Source organism: Pseudochaenichthys georgianus, chromosome 3 (assembly GCF_902827115.2).
Source record: "Pseudochaenichthys georgianus chromosome 3, fPseGeo1.2, whole genome shotgun sequence".
In the NCBI taxonomy this organism is placed as follows: Eukaryota; Metazoa; Chordata; class Actinopteri; order Perciformes; family Channichthyidae; genus Pseudochaenichthys; species Pseudochaenichthys georgianus.
The window spans coordinates 50,219,136-50,243,074 of record NC_047505.1 but is presented as its reverse complement, the minus strand read 5'-3'; the positions used below and the strand labels follow the sequence as shown (position 1 = coordinate 50,243,074).

Here is a 23,939-nt window from a genome sequence, read left to right as displayed (position 1 = left end):
CGCGCCCACCTGCTGGCTACTTGAGTTTACAGAGGGGGCGGGGAGTGTGGGACAGTGTTATTTCCTCTGGGGATGAGCAAGAAGCAGCCACGCTGCGACTATTCCTCACCCACGTAACCAAGGAGATCGATCCAAAGAGCCCTTCCGTAAACACGGGGGCTCCCGGCCCGGGAGATCAACAGCACGGTCCTTTTGGAAAGTGCCATGCGGTGTGATCCCTCACCGGGATATCACACGGCAGACAACGGCGGCGGCCACGATCAAGATACAAATAATCGCTCTGATCTGGTGAGGTGGGGGCATCTCCAGCAATGAGCGAGATGCCCAACACACCCGTGTTTATTTGCAGTCGCCTTGTCACGCGGTAGTGTGGCAGAGCTGTTTTCAGCTCCCTGCCCAGCCTGCCGCCCGCTGGGAGCAGCTGCGCTCCGCCGCCATGGTCATCACCTACTGTAGGGCGGTGGACCTCCATGGACCGGACCCGGAAGTGCCCGACAACGGTAAACGGAGCCATCCGCCCAGCTGGAATGGCGAACGTGAATGGCACCGCCTCGGCCATATCCTGGTCCCCCAAAACACTCCAAGCAGAGGTGCTGGAGACCGGCGCCCGCGATCAAACCAGGGCAGGGGCATGGCCGAGCTTCCAGTAATGGTGAGTCCATTTTTCGTTTCTTCTAATCTTCTAATCTTCGTTTGTTTAACTCTTCGGTTGTCAGCTCGCCTGAAGAGAAAATAGGGTTGTGGGCGGCCGGTGTAGCCCATGGATGTATAATAGGTGTAGCCGCCTTTATATACTGTGGGCCTGCGTGCGCATTCAGGTAGGCTCGCCCCGATTGGCCGGCTTCGTTTACGTAAAGGTGAAAGCACGCACAGCATGATAGAGAGTAGTACCCATTAGGGGTGTTGAAAATAATCGTTTTTACGATGCATTGCGATGCGGACGTGGACGATTCGGTCTCGATGCAGTGACGGAAGATAATCGGTTATAGAGTAGTAACGTTGCTTCCTGATTTTCCGGCCGCGGCTTTACTATAACGTTTTTTCTGTCACTTTAATATCAAATCGGTCGGTGACGCAGAGATCAGGGAACAGACGTGACAGTGGCACAGCGGCACCAAACACGGAGCAGTCTGCTTTATCCACCAACACAAGAACACCAGTCCAGAACCAACAGCAGAAGGACCCGCTCCGAATCACTCCGTGTCGCTGCGGCTCAGAGACACAGACAGGGATTTATGTTTTTCAAAAAGAATCGCGTTACAATCATGTCAGGTTTTTGGTGGATTTAATTAAATCTTGGATTGCAGAGTATGAATGTCCTCTAGCAATTTTCAGACGATATATACGTGTGTAAAGTTTGTGAAGGCAGGAGGAAAAAAGCTTCCGCGATCACCTTCTCCTCTCCGTTCCTCCAAGCCCCGCCCCCTCCCTGAAAATAATGACTGACAGGCTGATAGTGACCCGATAGAAACTTTATTATTCACTTAATCACTGAGATATAATGAAGCTAACTTAATCTCATACATTCATGGGATTTATGCAACAGTAAAACAGAGAATGTGAGTGTGCACCCACATGCAGTATTTTAGTTGTTATATGCTGTTGTAAATCCTCCTGTTGTCTGCTGTGTTCAGACTCAGGTCCTGTGTGTGAGGCCACATTCAGGACATTCAGTGTCCTTTCTTAACAGAAGGCCGTGGCTAGAAGCTGCAGCTCGACTGCAGAAGCATTAGCTTTTTGTTTTTGAGGATGGAACAACTTCACACACGGAGGCTAGACCTATACAATTAATTTATTATGGTTTATAAATTAATGTCAATACATTTATGTTATTGATTTCTGAAGCACATTCTAAATAATAAAAAGAGAGTTCATATGTATTTACTGCATGTATGCGTTGATGAAAAATAAGCCATGTGCAGTAATATAGAAAATTGAGGATGCAACGCATTGGTATGAATCGTGATGCACCGTGATGCACCGGGATATCGAACCGAATCGAATCGTTGACAGGATAATCGTAATCGAATCGAATCGTGAGACCAGTGAAGATGCACAGCCCTAGTACCCATAGAGTCCAGTAGAGGGCGGAGCCTGTGTGAAATATAACAATGCACTTCTTCTCTAAACTAAATTGTCTTTAGTACCATTTTTTACCAACTTGTGTAAACACCCAATGTAACCTTAATTATAGTTCTCTCCTACTTGATTTAATTATATTTGATTGGTTCAAACAAAGCCGTTCTGGGGAATTTAATATTTGTGTCAAATTAATATAAAAAAATCAAGAGTAAGAAAATGAATTTGTCTTTTATGACATACATTTAAATCTTTTGACTTCGGCTTCAAGGTATTAAGTATTTCAATTCAAAAGGCTGAAGTCAAAGATACGTCACTCGTGATAAAGCCCAAGCCCAGAAATTGAAAGTCTTTTTCAGATTTAGCCAAATTGAGATTGAATTCATCAAGTCATCACTTCTGGACAAACATTTATTTCACTATACCAGCATAATACTAGACCGGTAAGATATTACCTTTATTATGAATCCATCAATCTCTGTTTCCCTCGTCATATGGGTAGAGGTACGACACAGTGAGCACCTGGAAAGCGCTTCGAAATGCAATGTATTATTACAGTATCTGAGGAGGCGTGTGGTACAGTGGGTTGTGCGTTAGTGTTGGGATCAGGGGGGCACAGGTTCAAACCCCACTGCAGTCAGCATGTCGTTGTGTCCCTGAGACGCTTCACCCCAAATGGCTCCTGTGGGGATTGCCCTCAGTATTCAGTATGTAAGTCGCTTTGGATAAAAGCGTCTAACAAGTGACATGTCATGTAATGTATGGACACGAGATTAAATTAAGCCCTTTTTTATTATCTTTAGCTGTATGACACGATTCAACTCCAATCATGCTAAACCAGATTACAAAATTGATCACATGCATATTTAAGAGTGAAGCTTAAGATAAGCAAAAACCGAATTAGGCTCCAGCTATGTGAGCCATGTGATGCTTTTATCAGTATGTAATGTATTTCATACTTCGAGTTATAATACAAGTCTTGATTCATCGATTCTGACTCTTTGAAACGGACCAGCTCATAAGGCACAGAAAGCAAACATAAATGGACTAAATGTTTTATTCCCCCCCCCCTCAGCGTGTTAGAAACAAAGCAAACATGTCAGGTTTGGCTCCCTATGCGTCAGTCATGTTGCATGTTATTAGGCACTTTCTGATATCAGCGCCAGCCTTGGCTAATTGGGTTTCTCATGGGAACGAAAATCCTCGTGTTGCCTGAAAATCCAGGACTGATATCAGAGCGACTGTGGACACCGACAGCCAAGACAATGTCATAGTGAGCAAGAAGACCAGTTGAGTTAAATCAGCCTGTGTGTAGTAATTACAGAGAAACGTGGTCACGATACATGCTTTGTCACGATGTCTCGGATGGTATTTGAGCCTGCAGGAAGTACTAATCTTTACTGATGTCTTTTTGAAATCACTTTTAGTTTCTATTGCCGTTGGATATGGGCTCCATCCTAAATAGATACGGTCAGTCAGCCAAAACAATCAGATATGTGCAGAAAATTGGAATCCGGAGCATGAATGCCACTGTGAACTCCGGTCTTTGTACTGATATCTATGATTTCCCAACTGTCTTTGTTTATGTGAAGCTGTCTTACTAAAGATGAACCCCCTTTTGTGTTCCCAGCGACGGAAAGGTCGCGTCGAGCCTCAGCGGTGCTTCTCGCGGTGACATAGCGTGAGACAGACTGACGGAGAACAGAGGCATCATCTGTGATTGCCGTCTTCAAAGACACTTTTGAAAAATCAGCCTCACTGCTGGATCCACCTGATGCTCCGGCCCTGTTCCGTTTCATTTCCTTTGGAGTTTTTTTTAATGTCACTCAGCGGGGCATTATAGAAAAGGTCAACCCGAAACCCCCCACCACCACCAGCCATGTTCTGCTGCTCAGAGGAGGTTTTATCCCCCGAATGCTTCGTCACCGGCTGAAAACAAGTCGAAAAGAATGACCGGAGCATGTTTTTCTTTACGTCTCAATCAATGCTCTGCCTCTCAGGCTGCTTCTGGATCTGCGTTTTCAATCTCATGGTTTTCTGGATCGAACAAGATCAGCTGTTTTGAAGAATTTGACTTGAAAGCTCATTGTGATTGGACCCTGCAACAAGCAAGCCTTCAAAATATAACAATAGTTCCAATTTCCTGCAGTATTTTCAACTTTCATTCAACAATTGATGTCAAAAGTGTTCTTTCTTCCCTATTCCTCAAAGCTATTCCTTGGTGTTTGACCTCTGCTGGAGCAGGAATGTAGAAAAAGAAAATCTATTTGTATAGATTGGCATATGGAAGGAGAACGGCGAGTCAGATCAGATGGCAGGGAAACCAGATGATGTTGCAGGGCTCCTGTGGCATCACCCCGGGCATTAATGTTAATGGAAAACCACATGACCTTGCAGTTGCCTGTGAGCGGCTTCATTTTGTATCCAATTGATACGGCAACAGTCTGGAAGAGGCGGTGATGCGGGCACCTGATGCAGGAGGATAGTCTGTTTCATATTGTTCATGTTTTCAGGGCACCCAAGAGGCCTGCACAGTTGAATGTGGAACCACGGATACGACGATAAGTCCCCTGCCGGGTGCCAACACTGAGCAGGATTGCACTGCTGTAACATTGTAATTAAGGTAGCCCAAAAGACTAAATACCCCCCCATGTTTTTAGGAAGCCAATTGTACCTAAAGTTGGTTAAAAACGACTGTGGTGGAGTGTTTCCAAGAACTGCTTTCCAGTGATGTCGCTGCTCTGGGAGGAATGAAAGGGGAAAGTGCCAGCACAACAGAAGCAGGCTTTGTTAAAGGAGCTTTGCGGATGAAAGAATGGAAAAGCTGGATCATTTTTTTTTTAATAAATCCACAAACATCCAGCGGAGGATTTGCATTCAAATATGGTGCGGCACAATTTAATTACATTAAGAGGCAGCTAAATTGGACTTTGCAAACAGACACGGCTTAAGGGATTATCGGACCTCTGACGGAGAGATCAAATGTTACCTTGGAGCGTGAAACAAGCAGGCTCCATGTGGACAAAGACAGAGTGGAGTTAGAGGGGAAGCCAACAGTGGACAATCCAGACCATTCATTTCTATTTTGTATTAACTGTATATTTGGAATAGTGTAGTGTTTCGGGATACACTTGGCATGATGGCGGCCAACATAAACAAGGCTCCGTGCTTTTGAAGATATGGTTTATCTTGCTTTCCCTCCTCTGCCCATTATCTCCTAACTGCTAACCTCTCCTGCAATGTTTTGTCTGCCAGTCTCCACCAGTTGATACCAGTTATTCTGCAGTGATGTATCGGACACTATGCTTCCAGCTGCCAGCTTACTGTGTGGCAAGCTGCCTAAATACTGTATCACTCAATATGGAGCTTTTACTTCTTCTCAGGAGGAGTGCAAGTGATGGATTTATATTATGGGATTAAGTGTTAAATGACAATCGAAGGGTAGTAGTTCATTCTGTATACTTTAGTCATGCAGTCATTTTCAGGAGTTTGTTTTTACCGTGCCACTCTTCAATAACAAAATGATGCTTATATCGAGTCAGCTAGTGACAGTGTTGTTGTCAAGTCACCAATTCACGAGTCCAAGTCATTCTCGAGTCACCACTCTTCGAATCCGAGTCCAAGTCCGAGTCACCAAGGGAGAGTCGTAGTCGAGTCCAGGTCACCCAAGGAGTGTCCGAGTCGAGTCCGAGTCATCATTATCTGTGTTCGAGTCCGAGTCCAAGTCACCTAAGAAGAGTCCAAGTCAAGTCACAAGTCTTCATGTATTAATCTTCGTGGATATAGGTGTTGAAATGTAGCTGCTCCTCTACATTGCTTTTATCCTGTCATGTTATGCTAATCTGCAGAGGTGGGAGTAAGTCCTACATGTGCAAGTCATGAGCAAGTCTCAAGTCTTGACCTACAAGTATCAAGCAAGTCCCAAGTCACTGTGGTGAGAGTCAAGCAAGTCAAGTCATACGAAATTCTGATGAACAAGCCCAGTTTCCGCATTTAAATCAGTTAAAAGACAATGGTTATGAAAATGGATTCAACCCACACTATGATCTTCATTAAATACACAGTTAATCATTTGAAATCTAATTTAGAACGATGACAATCATATTAGATTAATATTAACCCTAGAACTGCAGACAATATAGCTAGGACTCAAAAAGTCTGTTCAAAAAGGCAGAACTCCAGGTAAGAAAATCATATATGGCATTTGCCATTACACATATTTAATTTAAATTTCTGTTAACACTAGAACCGCCAACAGCGTCAGCGCCTACATAGATATCATTTTCAAATCATTTAATTTGTTCCTCTTCATAATTTCCTTATAAACTAAGTAGGACGATATTTAAAACTCACTTAATTGGTTAATTTAGAAATTGCTTCAGTTTATCATCATAACAGATCAAAAAGTTCAGATTAATTTTTACAATAAATGATGATGCACTTCTACAAACAAAAACAACATAATTAAAACATTTAAACAAACTACTAAAAGTAGATGAACTACATCATTCAAACGTTTACAGTAACTTCTGATAATAACGCAGGGGAAATAAACGAGGCATCTCTCTCTCTCTCTCTCTCTCTCTCTCTCTCTCTCTCTCTCATAGGCAGGGGTAAAGTGCTATTCTTTATGAGTGGGGGGTGGACCTCACCTCCTCTAGGGGGGTCCTCACCTCCTCTAGGTCCTCACCTCCTCTAGGGGGGTCCAGGGCATGCTCCCCCGGGAAGATTTCTTTTTAAATATTGAAGTTGAAAGCATCAATCTGGTGCACTTTGAGAGCAACATGAAGAGATCTATGGATACCTCTCTCAGAACCAAGATGAAACACAACTGTAAACAGATTTTCTTTTTCTTTATGGATATTTTACAAATCACTTGCCTTTTAAACTGTATTCTTGTTTTACTGCCATTTAGTATTTCATACCTGTTTTTCATTTATTCTCTTATTGTTTGTATAACTATAATGATCATATGAAGGTGTGCCTCAGAAATAATCTTTTGAATAATTTGTCCTTTAGTCCTTTAGCTCACCTGAGCCCCTCAGTCTGACAGGGGAGGAGTCTCCTCCAGCTTGTTGTGGAAACAGCTCCTTATGTCCGTTAGTGCAGCTAGCTAACCAGATGCTAACATCACGGTCCGCGCTAGCACAGGTCTCTCTCTCTCTCGGTCTCTCGGTCTCTCGGTCTCTCTCTCTCTCTCTCTCTCTCTCTCTCTCTCTCTCTCTCTCTCTCTCTCTCTCTCTCTCTCTCTCTCTCTCTCTCTCTCTCTCTCGACAGCCCGTCAGTATCAGGGTTAGTCAAAATGTATCCCTTGGAGGTTCTAGTGTTCATTTACCGTTTTGTCTTCTCTTTGCTTAATCGATTTGACCCGGTCTAACGTAGCTTAAACTTAACGTTATCTTTCTAGCTAACACAACACATGCACGCACCTTTCTCTGTGGGTTTTTTGTAGTGACGAATGAAGTTGGATGTTGTGGTGGTCGTGACTCTGATCTTTATGCTGCAGACCCTGCATACCGCTGTTCTCCTCTTATTACCGTCATCGACAACATAATCCTTGAATCCAAACTTCACTATTTTTGGAGTAACGCTAGCCGCTGCCGTGTTAACTGACACTCCTGCCTTCTAGTGGGTTGCCAGGTTTGCGCGCATGGCGCTATAATCACGTTTTTCGAAAAAACTAAACGTAATATCTCACTACAAAAAAAAATGCTTTCAAGTCATCTGTCTCAAGCTTAAGCCAAGTCTCAAGTCATGAATACCAAGTCAAAGTCAAGTCTTTTATCAATGTTAGTCAAGCAAGTCTCAAGTCAAAACATATGTGACTCGAGTCTGACTTGAGTCAAGTCATGTGACTCGAGTCCCCACCTCTGCTAATCTGTCTATTGAACTGCTGTGAAGCGAGTTTGGCTACAATTCTTGAAATAGGTGCTATAAATATAAAGCTTATTACTAATATTAATATTATATATAAATAAACTATATTTAAAATGAGTTAGAGAAGTGATTATATTTGTATGCCAATATTTTCCTATGGTAAAGTTTTCGTTTTGCACTTTTATTTTGATAGTAATAAGATCGGGACTCTTATTTTGAAGGAACTTTTAAGGGTTAAATCGATTTATTGATAAATATTTAGCCCCAGAAAGCACATGGCTACTTAGCATGCAAAATGATGTCATTATGCATGCTAAGTAGCCATGTGCTTTCGTGTTAGGCTGAATCTTTATTTATTGATTAGATCACGTTACTCTGATGATAGTGTTCAAGACAGCCTATATGTCTGAACTCGATCCTGAGAGTAATGTGTTACGGAGCCTTCTCTTCAATATTGTTTCCACATAACGAGCTTTTTGCGCTGCTCTTTTCCAATGTGGAAGCAGAATGTGTGTGTGAAAGCATACAGCACGATGCGGGGTGTGTCTCTAGACATCTCTAGACTGGAATAGCGGGGCCCAGTCCGTGGCCTCGCAGGTGCACATGCCAGGATAGAGGACATCAGACTCCAGAGAAAACTTGCTCGAGTCCAAGTCAGCGCGTCAATCTTCAAGTCGAGTCCGAGTCATCGTTGGGGGGGGAATTCACGAGTCCGATTCCAAGTCAGCGTACGCTAGAATTCACGAGTCACGTCAATAATCCAAAAATCGGCACTCGACTCCGAGTCCAGGACTCGAGTGTCCATCTCTGGCTAGTGAATAGTGAAATTGCATGAAATCAATATGCTAAAAGTTACATACAACCTTAATAACAAGTGCTCATGAAGCAGATACAAAGCTGCATTCAATTGTAGTTTAATTTCATGGCTATCTGGGGAAGTCCGACATTTCCTCTCTTTTGTCTTTGAGAGAAGAATATCTGGCACTTTAGCAATGAGATACCGTTTACCGAGAGAGTGTGTGGGTGGGTTTGCTTTGAAGTTGAAAAAAGGCTTGCTATTATCGGATAATGGCACAATGAGAGCGAAAACATTCAATAAAGTTGAGGACTGGAAACAAAATGAGCTGATGACAAGATGAGAAATGAACCAGGATAGAAAGGACAGTTAGCCTAATGATCAGTTCAATACAAAAATCATCTTATCCTATCACATCTGTTTTTGATTCGTCCATCATCAGCAACTGAAAATCACTTTTTGCTTGGACTTGTTCACAACATTATTGAATTAGTTTTTCACACCCACACAGCACTTTCCTTAATGTAATGTACAGCTGTGTTTCACACTCTTTGCAGCTGCAGCTGGAGGCTACAGCAACAATGAAGTGAAAATAACAAACATATTTCTTTAATTTGGCATATTTAATTAGAGAGCCAATTCAACTTCAGACATGTGCTATACAGTGGCAGTTCTAGACCAATTTGACTGGGGGGGCAGTTATTTTCTGAGGGGGGCGCAATAAATGCAGGACGAAAAAGAGAACTAGACAGTATGGAGTAATTGCGCATAAGAAAACAATGCAATACAGTTATTGGTATTTGTTTCAGTACACTTATTTATTTCAGATAGATCTTATAGTTATTACTGTTAGCTTCAGCTTAACTTATAGTGCAATGTTTGCACTAACACCATATGTATATAAAAATAAAGGCAATGAACATCTCTACTTTACATAAGGGTGTCTGCACCATCTCACATTACAGCAACAAAATCCTGCGGTTTTCGGCAAACCGAGTACCAGAAGATATACATTTAAAAAAAAAAAAAAAAACGTTTTCATTGTTAGGGGGGCCACAGGGGGGTCAGAGGTCAGTGTAGGGGGGCACTGACCCCCCCTAGAACCGCCCCTGGTGCTATACCAGGGTGCTCACACTTTTTCAGCTTGGGAGCAAAATGACCAAGCCCAAATGATCTAGGGCCGCCCCTGACCCCAGTGGCGCGCTTACACTAATGGCGCCGCATCTGCGCTTCAGATGAGGAGGTGAGGCCCCCTCATAACGGCATGAACCCGTATGGCACAATACAACTCTGACTGGCTTACCTGTCCGTCAATCAAGCGTAGTAAGGATGGATGATAGGCTTTTGTTCTTCTTTTTTTCCCAATGCCACACTACCTTTGCATTCGACGGATTGGGCTATACCTTTACACTGACGTGATTCAGCAAGCTGCTTCTGTCAAAGCTGTGCAATCAATTAACTAAAGGATTCTGAGATGCAGAAAACATGTTTCTAAAAAGAAACTGTTTTGTAATAATACAAGTAGTTTACAACACTTTGCAGTTGCTTGCTGATGGTTCAACTACTTTCATACTGGCATGCGTGCTTCAAGTTAAAATGTGTGTTCTTATGAAACTATATGAACACGTTTGGGCCAAAGAAGGAAAGAAAAGACAATTTGAAAACTAATGTCTTCTCAGTAGCTTTTCCATACAGTAGTTACCTTTCTTACAGTGTGAAGTAAGACAGCTTTGTTTCCCCAACAGTGTGTGTGTGCATGTGTGTGTGGACTAGCATTACTATACTTGTGGGGACCTACATCTGTTTACATAGTCACGTGTGGGGACTCGCCTCCCTTATGGGGACAAATTGGAGGTCCTCATGAGGGGCATCATTAATTTTAGGGTGAAGACTTGGTTAGGTTTAGGATACGTCTCTAGGAAATGCATGTAAGTCAATGTAAGGTCCCCTGAAGTGTGTGTGTGCGTGTGCGTGTGCGTGTGTGTGTGTGTGTGTGTGTGTGTGTGTGTGTGTGTGTGTGTGTGTGTGTGTGTGTGTGTGTGTGTGTGTGTGTGTGTGTGTGTGTGATTTAACATAGCCAAATGTGTCCACACTGAGTCATTCAGTGCCACTCTGTATGGTCCATTAAACTTGCATGATATTTAAATAACAATGCAGAAATGACAGCTCACACACAGCCACACGTTCCCTCGGTGTCAGTGTGTGTGTTCCCGGTATTGGTTCCTAATGTTACCTTCAGGACGGCCAATGGGCTCATATCAAACCGAAAAAAGTCAAATAAAAGATACAATTAAAGAAAGTAGGCGTTGTGTGTGCCGCAGAGCGACAGCAGCGATGCTCGACGGCTCTTTGGGAAGCGTGGGCTCCCTTTGTGAAAAGCACAACGACTGACATGTTGTTATTGCAATGAGATCCAGACACATGCTTCCTAAACACAGGTACCAAGATGCGATGGTGCAACTTCCTCCTCCTCCTCCTCCTCCTCCTCCTCCTCCTCCTCCTCCTCCTCCTCCTCCTTCTTCTTGCTTCCTCCTCCTTCCGCATTCCTCCTTCCTCCCCCTCCTTCTTCCTCCTTCCTTCCTTCTTCCTTCCTCCTCCTTCCTCCTCCTTCCTCCTCCTTCCTCTTCCTTCCTCCTCATTCTTCCTCCTCCTTCCTCCTTCCTTCCTCCTTCCTCCCCCTTCTTCTTCCTCCTTCCTTCCTCCTTCCTCCCCCTCCTTCCTCCTCCTCCTCCTCCTCCTCCTCCTCCTCCTCCTCCTCCTCCTCCTCCTCCTCCTCCTCCTCCTCCTCCTCCTCCTCCTCCTCCTCCTCCTTTCTCCTTCCTTCCTCCTTCCTCCTTCTTCCTTCTTCCCCCTCCTCCATATATTAAAGTTTGTGAGGTGACACACATGCCGACCTCCTCTCTCCACAGCACTAACTGCCACACTCATCTGCAAAATGCCCGGAGGTGAACATGTGTGCAGACAATGTGTCTGAGCTGCAGTGGCCTTCTCCCCGAGACGCCGGCTGCTGGTTCTCCAATTGTCCTTAAACAATTACCTGGGAGAGATCAGCGGGGCGACTGTGGACGGTTAAACTGCAGTTTTCTCAGCTCCTATTGTGCAAGCCATCCAAACCATGGGATACAAAGCTCTCCAGCACACTGCAAGCCAAATGAAGAGGGGGGGGGAGATAAAAGCTGACACCCAATGTATTATAACTCAGCTCTATTAGATATGAGCTTCTGTGGAGCACCATAGCTTCAGGCAGAGATACTGCTTGCTCATTGTGCTCCAGCGAGGGGGCTGGAGACTGCGTACTGCACACAGTCTCATGCATGATTTAGTCGAGTAGAATGTGTACTTCAATATTCAAGTAGCGATATAACAGAGGAGATAAAAGGATGTGCTCATGCAGCAAACTTATCATAGGACACACACGCTGGGAAATGGCTAGTAATCAGAAGAGAGGAATTGTCACGGAAAGCAGCCATCGCTTTTATTTTCCGCTGTTGATGAATGTATTCCACGAACACATGTTTTATCCATGATTACACAAAGACTTCTGCTGTGACGTATTAACAGCTGACACATTTAGCTTCCAGTGCTGTGCTATACAGTAATGACCTTAAGTCGATTACCTCGTATCGTTTTTTTAGTAATTGCACATTTTAACAAAGCAGCTTTGAATCATTTACCAATGTACATATATTACTATTTTCTATTATTAATGTATGAGTTATTTAATATCTGCAGTATAATAATGACGTTTTGGCTGCAATAAGACGGTATGTACTAACAAGAGAAAGAGAACAAACAACAATCGAGCCCACAAAAAATAACTGAATAAAAAGAAGTGAAGGCATTTTCTAAGTTTAACATTAATCTTATATTTAGCTTATTAAGGCGCTGAGTGAGAACGAGCGTTACAAAGAAACAGTATTTGTATTATATAGCGAAGGTTTGACGATGACTAAGACATTGACCGTTTATTGATCTTGCTCGATGTTAAATGGACTTGAAATGAGACGTGCTTTTTCCCATCAGCTGTTCAAAACACACCACTTGCTAATATCTGATACAATGACTTCTACATTCACAACGTGGTAAAGGACTCTGCTCTCTATGCAAATAATAAAGCAGCGGACATGACTTAGATCAGTTGAAATTGCAGGCTGATCTGAGGTCAGATGTCTGATTGCCTGTCAGAGTGAAACTGTTGTCAAAAGGTGAGACGGTTCCTCCAGACAGCTGTTCTAAAGCGTGCGTGTTAAATGTCAAAGCACTCGTTAATAACCGTCAGTAAATTAATGTCAAGTGCCAAAAGAGAGATGTGGGCAATACTCTGCAGTTTGTGTTCACGTTACGAGATACTATATGATTATGCTCACGGGTGACGAACTGAAGGAGGACAATACGCAGAAGTGCGGCTGCGTCTGAATACAAAACATTGATTTATTTTAGATCAAATAAAAAAAAAATCAATTCTAAAAACATGTCAGAGTGTAAACTGAGGGACACACTTTTAGAGAAATAATACTAAAATAATCTAAACTGTTTCTTTGGGGAGTTAAACATTATCATAAACACATATATAGCTTCTATGTAAGGTTGTAGATCTAAGTAGAATACACCAGAAATACTCTGTCAAGTGAATGTGACGGTTTGTTTAGAGACGACATTAAAAATGCGTCCGACAGCAAAATGCAGTGTTCGTCTGACTGCCTTTCGTTTCTGTTTAACCTGCTGTCCTTCCTTGTAAAGCGACCTTGGGTATCATGAAAGGCGCTATCGAAATAACTTATTATTATTAATTCTGAAAATATACAAAAAAGACCCATAACCCATTATCAAAGAGAAAACAATGATTCCATAATACATTTAAAAAAGTAGATGAATATTGAATGCATCCAGTGACGGGCTAAATTTAAATGTTAGCCATTTTAAGTGACGCAAATGGAAGCCACGCCTAATCGTGCACATCCGTCCCGCTCACACATGACGAAGGGAAAGATGAAAATATTCGCCTCAATCTGTTCTAACTCTAAAATGTTTCGACCACGATATCTCCTGTGTGTGTTGTTGCCTGTCACGAACATCGAATACAGGTTGTTGATTTGTACGTGATGTGTGTGTTTCATTGTGAATGGCTCTTCGTCTTCACCTGACACGCTGCCTGAAAGCTGCTGACAATCAGGGTCAGAGAGATTCGCCTCGAGCCGAGTGGCTCTATTCGCTGTGCGCCGTAACACCGCTCTGATATTTAAAACGACTCACGATGCTGTTGAGACACAGCACATCGTGGCACCTCGGTTGACTTTAGTGTCAGGTGTTATCCCCGGAGAGCCGCGCGGGACCACAAGCACATGGATTATTTACAGCAGTGGCAACACGAACAACGTTACTCTCGTTATAGATTTAAAAAAGACAACATCGAATCACCCTGATGATGTGAGACGGTCATCAATATGAGATGAAATATCACCACCGACGATGTGTGTCAATATATTTGAGACGAAGTCCATCGCATGAGCTGATCCAACAACAACAACAACAACAACAACAACAACAACAACAAACTAATCCTGCTCTCATCTAGAGTGTAGTCCAAGCCAAAGAGGCACCTAAGCAAGCAGCTGATCTCTTGTTTCTGAGACGTGAAGCAGCTTAGTTTCACACGCTCAGGACGCTCTCCCATCACGGCTGCTTAAACCCAAATCTCCTTCATGCTGAGAGCCAAGCAGACGCGCAGTGGGCTGCAGCCAGGAGAATGAGACTACAGGACTTTGCCAAAGGCATCAAGAGCTGCCAGCCGGCAAATTGGTGCTGTGGGAACCAACACGCGGGCATCGGTCACGAGGACGTCCCGCGCAAACATACGTGGACGTACTCGAGAACGACGCAGGAGCACAAAGCACCAATGAACTGGCCAGATGTTTGGAGAACCGGGATGACTGGAAGCGACGATGGAGGGCTCGTGTGAGGACGACCTTCTTTTTGCCGCTGCTTTTAATTGAACTATTGAACTACTGTAACTTTTATGCATGTATTTTTTCTTTTGATGTTTTAAATTTAAACTTAATTAATTTCTCCATGACATTTATGAGAGGGACTGCTCGAAAGTAGGATATTTGGGATATCCGTCGTAGCCTGGGTTTACGATCAGTTTTTGGGTGAGTTGTACTGAGGAACAAGTATCACAGCACCGACGGGTGAAAAACAGTGTTTTGGGAACACGGGGTGTTCAGGTAACACTTAAAGACTTTGTTATGGAACGCAAAGCAGGGTAGGGGGCTAGTACACCCTCCTGAGGGTCCGGTTGTGGATGTCATGCGAGCATAACATGGTGAAAACAATCAGTCTAAATTAACAATCGGGACGGAAATGTTCGGATTTCCAAAGGGAGGTTCTGAGAATAAATAAAAAATCAAGAACCGAAATAATTGAACTATTCATATCTTACACTGCACCGTAACTTTGATCTTTTAATGCTTATTTATTAGCTTTTCTTTTTAATGACTGATTTTAAATGCATTTTTCTTAATGTCTTTCATTTTTCATGTTTCTTTTAATGTTTATTTTATTATCTTTCACTGTTTTTAAATGCCTTTGTCTGAATGTCTTTCATTTTTGTAAAGCACCTTGAATTGCCTGGTGCTGAAAGGGGCTATAAATAAACTTGCCTTGCCTTTAAGAGGACCCTGTTTGACTCATTTGGATATTGAAGGTAGACCTCCCTCCATCTCTCTGGAAACTGACCAAACCACGACTGGCTGTGTACTGTATGGTTAGGGCTATGGAACCTGTACTTTTTGCAACATTACTAAATACTAATATACAAAGGGGGGTTGGTACAAGGCTCAACCAGTATAACACAATCATTTTGCTCCGGGTGTTTACCGTTGGGTCTTAAAAGTGTTGCCAATGAAACGTGGCTCTGCCAGTTCTCTAATATCCAGCAGCAGGGACTCAGAATGTTGGGATCTCGATGAGAAAGTTACTTCAGTTTGTGCTTGATTTGTTACCGGAGTAAACATTTCCCTGATGAGTTTATGGTCTTAACGTCTAGTTTGAAGTCATATTCACTACAGCATGATGTTCATCTCCCACACCAGAGTCCCATTCAGAATATAATTAATGATAAGCAGCAGATCCATGCGTCAGGTTTCAAACGAAAATAAAAGGTCTGGTTTGGCCGTTTCTTGGATTGTGTCTTAAAACGTTGCCCTTTGAGTAACCTGAACATGTCTAATTCAGTTGCACTTTGTTTCGTCCTCTTGATCTATTCTAGCATCAAAACACAGCTGTTTCACCACATGGCTCATAATCACACCAACAGCCAGTCCTTAAACAGTGAGCGTCAGGTAGCTTTGTTCGTTATTTATTCAGCAGCGACAATACAGCAAGCACACAACCAGCGGTGATCTGTTACACAGTACAACACTATATCATAACAAAGCTCAGACCATAATAAAGCTTCGTCTGGTCAGAGGTAGGGCTGATCGATTAATTGATTTTAAATCGAAATCGCGATTTGAAATGATGCAATTATCAAATCGCAAAGCCTGAGATTTTAACAATCTTCTTGTGCGTCAGTCGTCCACACCAATCAGAAGTGCTGTGCTCCACATGTACCAGCCATTGTTAACCAATCAGAAGTGGCCCATGATAGAAGGTGATAGACAGATTGATCCAATCACCTGCCAAGTGCTTTTGGAAGTGCCTGCCCTTTCAAAATGGCTTCCTATGGAGCTTTAGATGCTTTGGTGAAACATCTGAGTCAGGTTAGTGATGCTCCATCACATGTTTCTATCACAGGGAGAATCTGAAACTGAAGCTCGACTTTAAAGCAACCCAACGGAAGCTTCATGTAAGTTTAGTTCTTTCACTCGTAGCTCGGGCTGCGGGGTGCTAGAGACGGGAGCCCGTTGATGCGACCTTCCTAGCCGGAGATATGGCCGCATTTTACAATGAACTTCCGTCGGGTCGCTTAAAAACAAATATCGCAAATCGAATCGCAATATCTGTCAGAAAAATCGCAATTAGATTATTTCCCCAAATCGTGCAGCCCTAATCAAAGGTAATCAAGGTGCAAGGCTTGTATTGGTCATACGTGCATAGCTACAGTGTAGTTATGTCGATGACGATCTTAGGTCACAGGCTCCTCCTCCAACGGAGCAACCCAATAAAACAGACCGAAAATAAATAGTGAAATAAACACTGAAAAAATACGACAAAAGACAATGCAGCCATCTTCACGGCGCATTCCTGATGTTTGCAATCCATTGAGAAAAATTCAAAATGTTATGCTTAGTAAGTTAACAAATGGGAAGTCATTCGTATAGTAAAGTGACCAAAACACGAATGACCGTAAGAAACAATACATGCACGTAAGTTGATGTATTTAGGTTAATGTTGTAGCAATCACTATCTCTGTTTATTATTGACTATTTATTCCTCAACAACCGAGCTGTGATGGAGCAGTCTTCATTTCAGGCATGGTCAACAGCCTCTGACAAACTACTAACAGTGCTTTGTCTATGTGTGGCAGGTGTATGCTCCTCACTCTCTACAGCGTCGAAGTATATGCGGTTTTGGGGGGGGGGGGACTAACCTGGGTATTGCTGCTGCACCATCTCTGACAGATCCCTCTGGTGGATGAAGAGCAGCAGACCTCCAGCAGCGAACAGCAGGAGGAACCAGAGGGAGCAGGGCAGCCTCCGCCTGCGTCCTCTGAGCGAGTCCACCCCCATCTTCCACTTCATCCACAGCATGACGCGCCACACTCAGACACGCGGGAAACAAGGTCTGGAGGAAATCAGAAGAAGACAAGGAAAGATAAGAGGAGGGAAGGCCAGATACACGAGGAGCGAGGGAGACGGAGCCTGAGTGTGTGTTCGCATGTTGCTACAGGTGGAAATAGAGCGGATTAGTTATTTAGAGTGGCTTTCTTTCTCTTCGTCACATCATACGATCCCCTTTTGAGCTTCGACACACGACACTTGCATTTAGAATAATAAACACCACCGACTACGGATACTTTTACATATTTTGTCTTGGTTTTAAAGAAAGATGTAGTTTAAATGACTTTGAATCCAATCAGTTGAACCTGTGAGTCTTCAGAGTTTCTAATTTCTCTGCATTAATATTACATGGCACTGGCATGCTCGACAGAAAGCTTGGGCCTGTACTCTATTTGAGGTAATCATTGTATTTTATACGCAGCTGCGCGTCTTCTCGCTGGCCACACAAAGCGGGACCACATCACCCCAATCCTGGCCTCACTGCACTGGCTTCCAGTCCGGTTCAGAACTGATTTTAAAATCCTTTTATTTGTTTTTAAAGCCCTAAATGAGCTGGCTCCGGCCTATAGAGCTGAACTCCTCCAGCGCTACACCCCAGCCAGAGCCTTAAGGTCTGCCGACCAGCTGCTGCTGGTAGCGCCCAAGACCCGGCTCAAAACCCGAGGGCACCGAGCCTTCGCAGCGGCTGGCCCCAGGCTCTGGAACGCTCTGCCCCCCCATGTGAGGTCGGCCCAGACCCTGGGGGCTTTTAAATCTACTCTTAAAACACACTTCTTCTCCCTGGCCTTTTGGTCAGAGCGGAGCACGACTCCTGACTTCTCCCTGTGTTTTTTATATTTCTGTTGTACACATGAACACATATTAAGTTAAATTAAGAAAATGCAATAAAATCATAGAAAAAAAAAGCTATTTATATAAAATACAATACCTGTAAAGGGGACCTATCAGGCAAAATCCACTTCTTCACGTCTCTTCTACATCAACATGTGTCCCCTCTTCTTCATGTCTCTTCTACATCAACATGTGTCCCCTCTTCTTCATGTCTCTTCTACATCAACATGTGTCCCCTCTTCTTCATGTCTCTTCTACATCAACATGTGTCCCCTCTTCTTCATGTCTCTTCTACATCAACATGTGTCCCCTCTTCTTCATGTCTCTCTACATCAACATGTGTCCCCTCTTCTTCATGTCTCCTCTACATCAACATGTGTCCCCTCTTCTCCATGTCTCTTCTACATCAACATGTGTCCCCTCTTCTTCATGTCTCTTCTACATCAACATGTGTCCCCTCTTCTTCATGTCTCTTCTACATCAACATGTGTCCCCTCTTCTTCATGTCTCTTCTACATCAACATGTGTCCCCTCTTCTTCATGTCTCTTCTACATCAACATGTGTCCCCTCTTCTTCATGTCTCCTCTACATCAACATGTGTCCCCTCTTCTTCATGTCTCCTCTACATCAACATGTGTCCCCTCTTCTCATGTCTCTTCTACATCAACATGTGTCCCCTCTTCTTCATGTCTCTTCTACATCAACATGTGTCCCCTCTTCTTCATGTCTCTTCTACATCAACATGTGTCCCCTCTTCTTCATGTCTCTTCTACATCAACATGTGTCCCTCTTCTTCATGTCTCTTCTACATCAACATGTGTCCCCTCTTCTTCATGTCTCTTCTACATCAACATGTGTCCCCTCTTCTTCATGTCTCTTCTACATCAACATGTGTCCCCTCTTCTTCATGTCTCTTCTACATCAACATGTGTCCCCTCTTCTTCACGTCTCTTCTACATCAACATGTGTCCCCTCTTCTTCATGTCTCTTCTACATCAACATGTGTCCCCTCTTCTTCATGTCTCTTCTACATCAACATGTGTCCCCTCTTCTTCATGTCTCTTCTACATCAACATGTGTCCCCTCTTCTTCATGTCTCCTCTACATCAACATGTGTCCCCTCTTCTTCATGTCTCTTCTACATCAACATGTGTCCCCTCTTCTTCATGTCTCTTCTACATCAACATGTGTCCCTCTTCTTCATGTCTCTTCTACATCAACATGTGTCCCCTCTTCTTCATGTCTCTTCTACATCAACATGTGTCCCCTCTTCTTCATGTTGATGTAGAAGAGACATGAAGAAGAGGGTTTTGCATAATAGGTGACCTTTGACACCGCCATCTAGAGCTATATAGTTAAAGTAAATCAATATAGTGTTACAAACTAAAGTTGTTTAAAAAATGACCACGAAGACAAGATGTGCCGACACCTAATTCCTCCAAATAAAGAAACGTGTTTGTGAGGATGCGCTTCGGTGAACACATCTCCAGTTGGGCTTCGTAGAGCAACTGGGTGCTCTGTACGTACAGCAGAGAGACCGGAGCATCTGTCTGATAATTAATATGCAAATGAGCTCCGCTGACCACTCAAGCATGTGTTGTCATTGCAGGAAATAAAATTGGCTGTTTCCGAGGTGATGTCACAAACCTGACTTTCACATTGCACCCTGCGCTAAAACCTGAAGTTGTAAATAAGCTGCAAATGAATGTGAGATGGTTCGTGTTGTGATTGAATATACAGTTATTTCTGTCCGGATTTCAGGTTTTATTGTCACCTGTTTATACAGATGATAAAGTACAGAGATGATGAGATGTGAAGTACGCAGGTGATTCAGAAATCCAGAGAGGCGTATAACAATGTCTCGCCGAATAATCAAAGTAACAAACAATGCCATCAAAAACTCAGGGGAGGAGAATGGCAAAAAGGAGTGTGCTTGTTTATTGCATTTGTAAAGAAAAGTGAAGAGACAATGATGGAGGGTTATTTTGTGTTATATACACCACATCTTTTTTAAATAAGTCATCGTGGTTTAGCTTTTTGCTGACATGAAACTTTGCTTTTGTCCTTTAAACAGTGCAGATGCAGCCAATTCTTGAACACTGAGGGCTTGTTATTGACATTTTAATTGTTATACGAGATGATGGAAGCCATGTTCATTATGGTTGCATTCCTGTAACCCATAGTATCGGGACTAGTAATGGACACAAAGCTGTATTATATTGCAAAAGCACTTTATATGATGTTGAATCAACCTGTCATTTCCCGATATATGTTCATGTGCAATTCCAACTTTATTACTTTTATTTAGGAGGTCAAATTATAGTTAGAAAAGCTGAGGGCAGCTCAGAGGTCCTACGGGTGAAACGCAGAAGAAGTAAAGGCATCACTTATTAGACTTAGTGGACAGGGGATGACGTATTTACCCGGAAGTAAGCTGCATGGGTTCCCTCGACAAAAAAGCAACGGGATTTCTCCATAGGATTTGGGAAAATAGCTGGAAATAAAGTCTGTGGAAATAAAATGCACGTTTTGTTCAGCCGGATAATCTCCACGTGTCTACCTTACTTTTATAATTATCGAAATCATAAATCTAGTCGCCAGAAGCAAAATGCCAACGTTATGCTATAAAGGAACGACAGCAGGGTCGCACGACTTCAACGTCACGCCAACTTAAGATCGATATTAAAAAAATACAGACTCAAAAAAAGTTGAAGTGTTTGTTTTAACAGTTTGCACGAGGCAGGGACTTGCTTTCAAGCAGAACAGGGCAAACAAACTTAGAGTGTTTACGTGTTCGGTGTAATGACATACAACGGCCTCGACAACTTCTGTAGTCCTATTCAGCCACTTGGTAACAACCATCGTTCTTCAGACGCGTCAACTCTTCAGAAATCACCAGTGGCGTCACTGCTAATGTATTTAATGTCGTAGAACAAAACGTGATCTGTCTCTTACATGTGTCTCAACCACAGACCTTATTTCCAGCTATTTCCCCAAATCCTACGGAGAGATCCCATTGGCTCTGAGACGAGGGAACCGGACGTGGTGAAATGCTAACTCACTTCCGGGTTTTAGGACTTGTCACTGCACCTCTCTATTATGCAGCCACGTTACAGGGATGTTGGTAAGCTAACGTGATGAGTAGTTCTATACAAACAGTGACAAGGATGTACATTGTATATCCAAAGTAACAGCAGTAATACAGATATAAGAGTTATGTCAACGTTTTATTATAGGTTCACCGGATAAATGTTGAGTGTTTCGTGTGATGCGTCACCTGCTATTATTACATGGCTTATGCCTGTAGTGATTATGCCGACTCAACTTTTTAGACCTAGCCAAGAGCATCAGCCATGTTGCAGTGGTGTGTTTGTGTATTTCACAACGAAAATGGTAAAAGGATTTTGTTTTAAACGTATGCGCATCTGAGAGTCCCTTTAGTGTCCATGTGTGCAACACATAAAACATCTTTCACTCAGTGGAGTTAATAACACATGTTCCATTTTATAAAAGGCTGAGGATATATGTTCTGTTCTTTCCCTAATCTTTAAATCCAGAGCAACAGGGGGGATGGAGCTAATTAAGGCGGACTTAAAAATGTATGGCGTGATATTATGCAAAAATGCATTGTTGTGTGTTTATACAAGAAACTGCTGGGAATAAATACACATACATTTCCACCTAATTAATGTACTTTGTTTTGTTGGCTGGTCATGCATAGTGCAGTTTCCATGCCAACTCAGGTGGTAGGGGACTAGGGGACTGTCGTAATTGGCCGACATTGTTATCCCTTTGTGTTGTTACTTTGGAAAAACATTTTAATCAGTAGACCTCAATTCATTTTATTAAAGCCATAATATTCATGAAGGTTTTATTTGATGGGATTATAGAGATCTTGGTCATTGAGCCAATATCTGAATCAAACTCTATGGTGGCCGACGCTCTGCAATCACTTCTATTAGGGGAGAAATGCACCGCAGTTTCAGAAACAAAGCTAAAATAAAAACACAAATGTGCCAAAACACATGCAAATGAAGAAACATCTCGAAACATGCAGAACTAAAAGCATTGCATCAACAAAATACTGCAAATAAAAAACCTGCAAGATGCTCAAAACTTATTTTTCAACAGAGTATGACCTTTAACATCCCAGTGTCGCTCACGATGATGGTACAAAACAAGAATATAACCATTTCATAGGTAAATAATCCACGTTTCACTTACATTTCCAATTTGTTAAGGTCTTACCCATCAGTATCGTCACCTTAGTATTGTATAACATATTGGGGTCAGGTAAACACACGTCTGTTTCATTTTTTAAAGTGCTCAAACTAGGAGTACAATTTATTTTCCTTTAAATCTATTACAAGCCCTGGCAACGGAGCACAGACTCAGCAAAGTGTGAAAAGCATGTATTCGTGTCAGTGTTGATTTTGTTCATTTGAAAAGAGTGGCTTTGTTTTCTTGGCCTCCAGCGAGTGTTTGGTTTCAGCAGCTCCTTTTATATTTGTCAGCTAAGTCTGTGTAACACAAGCCTCCTTACTGTCATATCGCTGTGGACATTTTACTTATCTGTCTACTTGCACTTTTACTTTAAGTCTTGTGTATTTCCATCATACTTATATTCAAAACATGGGTTACATTACACCACTTGACAATTACAATAACAGAGTAATGTGGGAATCAGCAAAATGACACAAATGGAAAATCAGATACACAGGAATACAAATATATGTATACTTAAAAAATAACAGCTGTAGTATTCAGAAAGAAATCCAGAGATACTGTAATATACATCTTTCAAACAATACAACACAATTTCAGCCTGTATAATAATATCAAAAGAGATGTGCTTAGTTATGTTTTTAATTGGTCTGCCTCCTCTGTACAATGTAAGATTGTTTTTTGATGTATGCCTTTCAGGAGACCATTACATTTGTCCATGCACAAGAAGATAAACACATATGTTTCAGTTTCCTTTAGGCTCAACACTACATTGATCATCAACACATCCATCTTCTACCGATTATCCGGCTAGCAGAGGTGAACTTCACAGGAAACCCATTTTGGCCCCTTGTATCTTTCTTGAGGACCTACATTGATCAATCTTTCTTAAAGAAGACGAGCAATATTGGATGTTCTTACTTCTGTAATACTGAAAATATATGATTAGGAAGGAAAAAAAGACAGCTAGAAAAATAAAAGGTCCTAGTATAGACCCCTGGGGCACTCCATATTTCCCCATTAAAAAGGTAGAAATTAGTCACACTCAATTAAAAACAGAAAATCAATCAGGAGTTGAAAGCTTCAAAGACCACCTTGTCCATTTATGAGAATGCCGTGATGAACTTGATCTTAAACTAAAAGTTAAACAGATAAAAAGTGGAGCGTAAATGTGTTTATTTCCCATAAAGTACCGTTCAGTCTCAGTGTTAGGATGCGGTCTAAAACCTGAAATACTTTACATTTAATTTCTTTCTTGGGGTCTGTCTGGCTGTTTATCTGTAATCACTGTATTGAATTATGACGTAGGGCAGAGCAGAATAAAAAGCAGTCAACATTATCTGAAATAATA

The 23,939-nt window shown here is 42.4% G+C and overlaps 1 protein-coding gene across 3 annotated transcripts in view; it reads right to left on the bottom strand.

Moving 5' to 3' along the window:
- The window catches only part of LOC117444222 (carbohydrate sulfotransferase 8-like), a 345,779-nt gene that overhangs the window by 250,624 nt on the left and 71,216 nt on the right, over positions 1–23,939 (bottom strand). For all 3 annotated transcript variants that reach the window (XM_034079883.2, XM_034079889.2, XM_071201681.1), the window contains exon 2: positions 17,343–17,536. In XM_034079883.2, coding sequence (XP_033935774.1) covers positions 17,343–17,502 — 160 coding nt within the window. In that variant the 5' untranslated portion in view covers positions 17,503–17,536. The remainder of the gene's footprint in view (positions 1–17,342; positions 17,537–23,939) is intronic.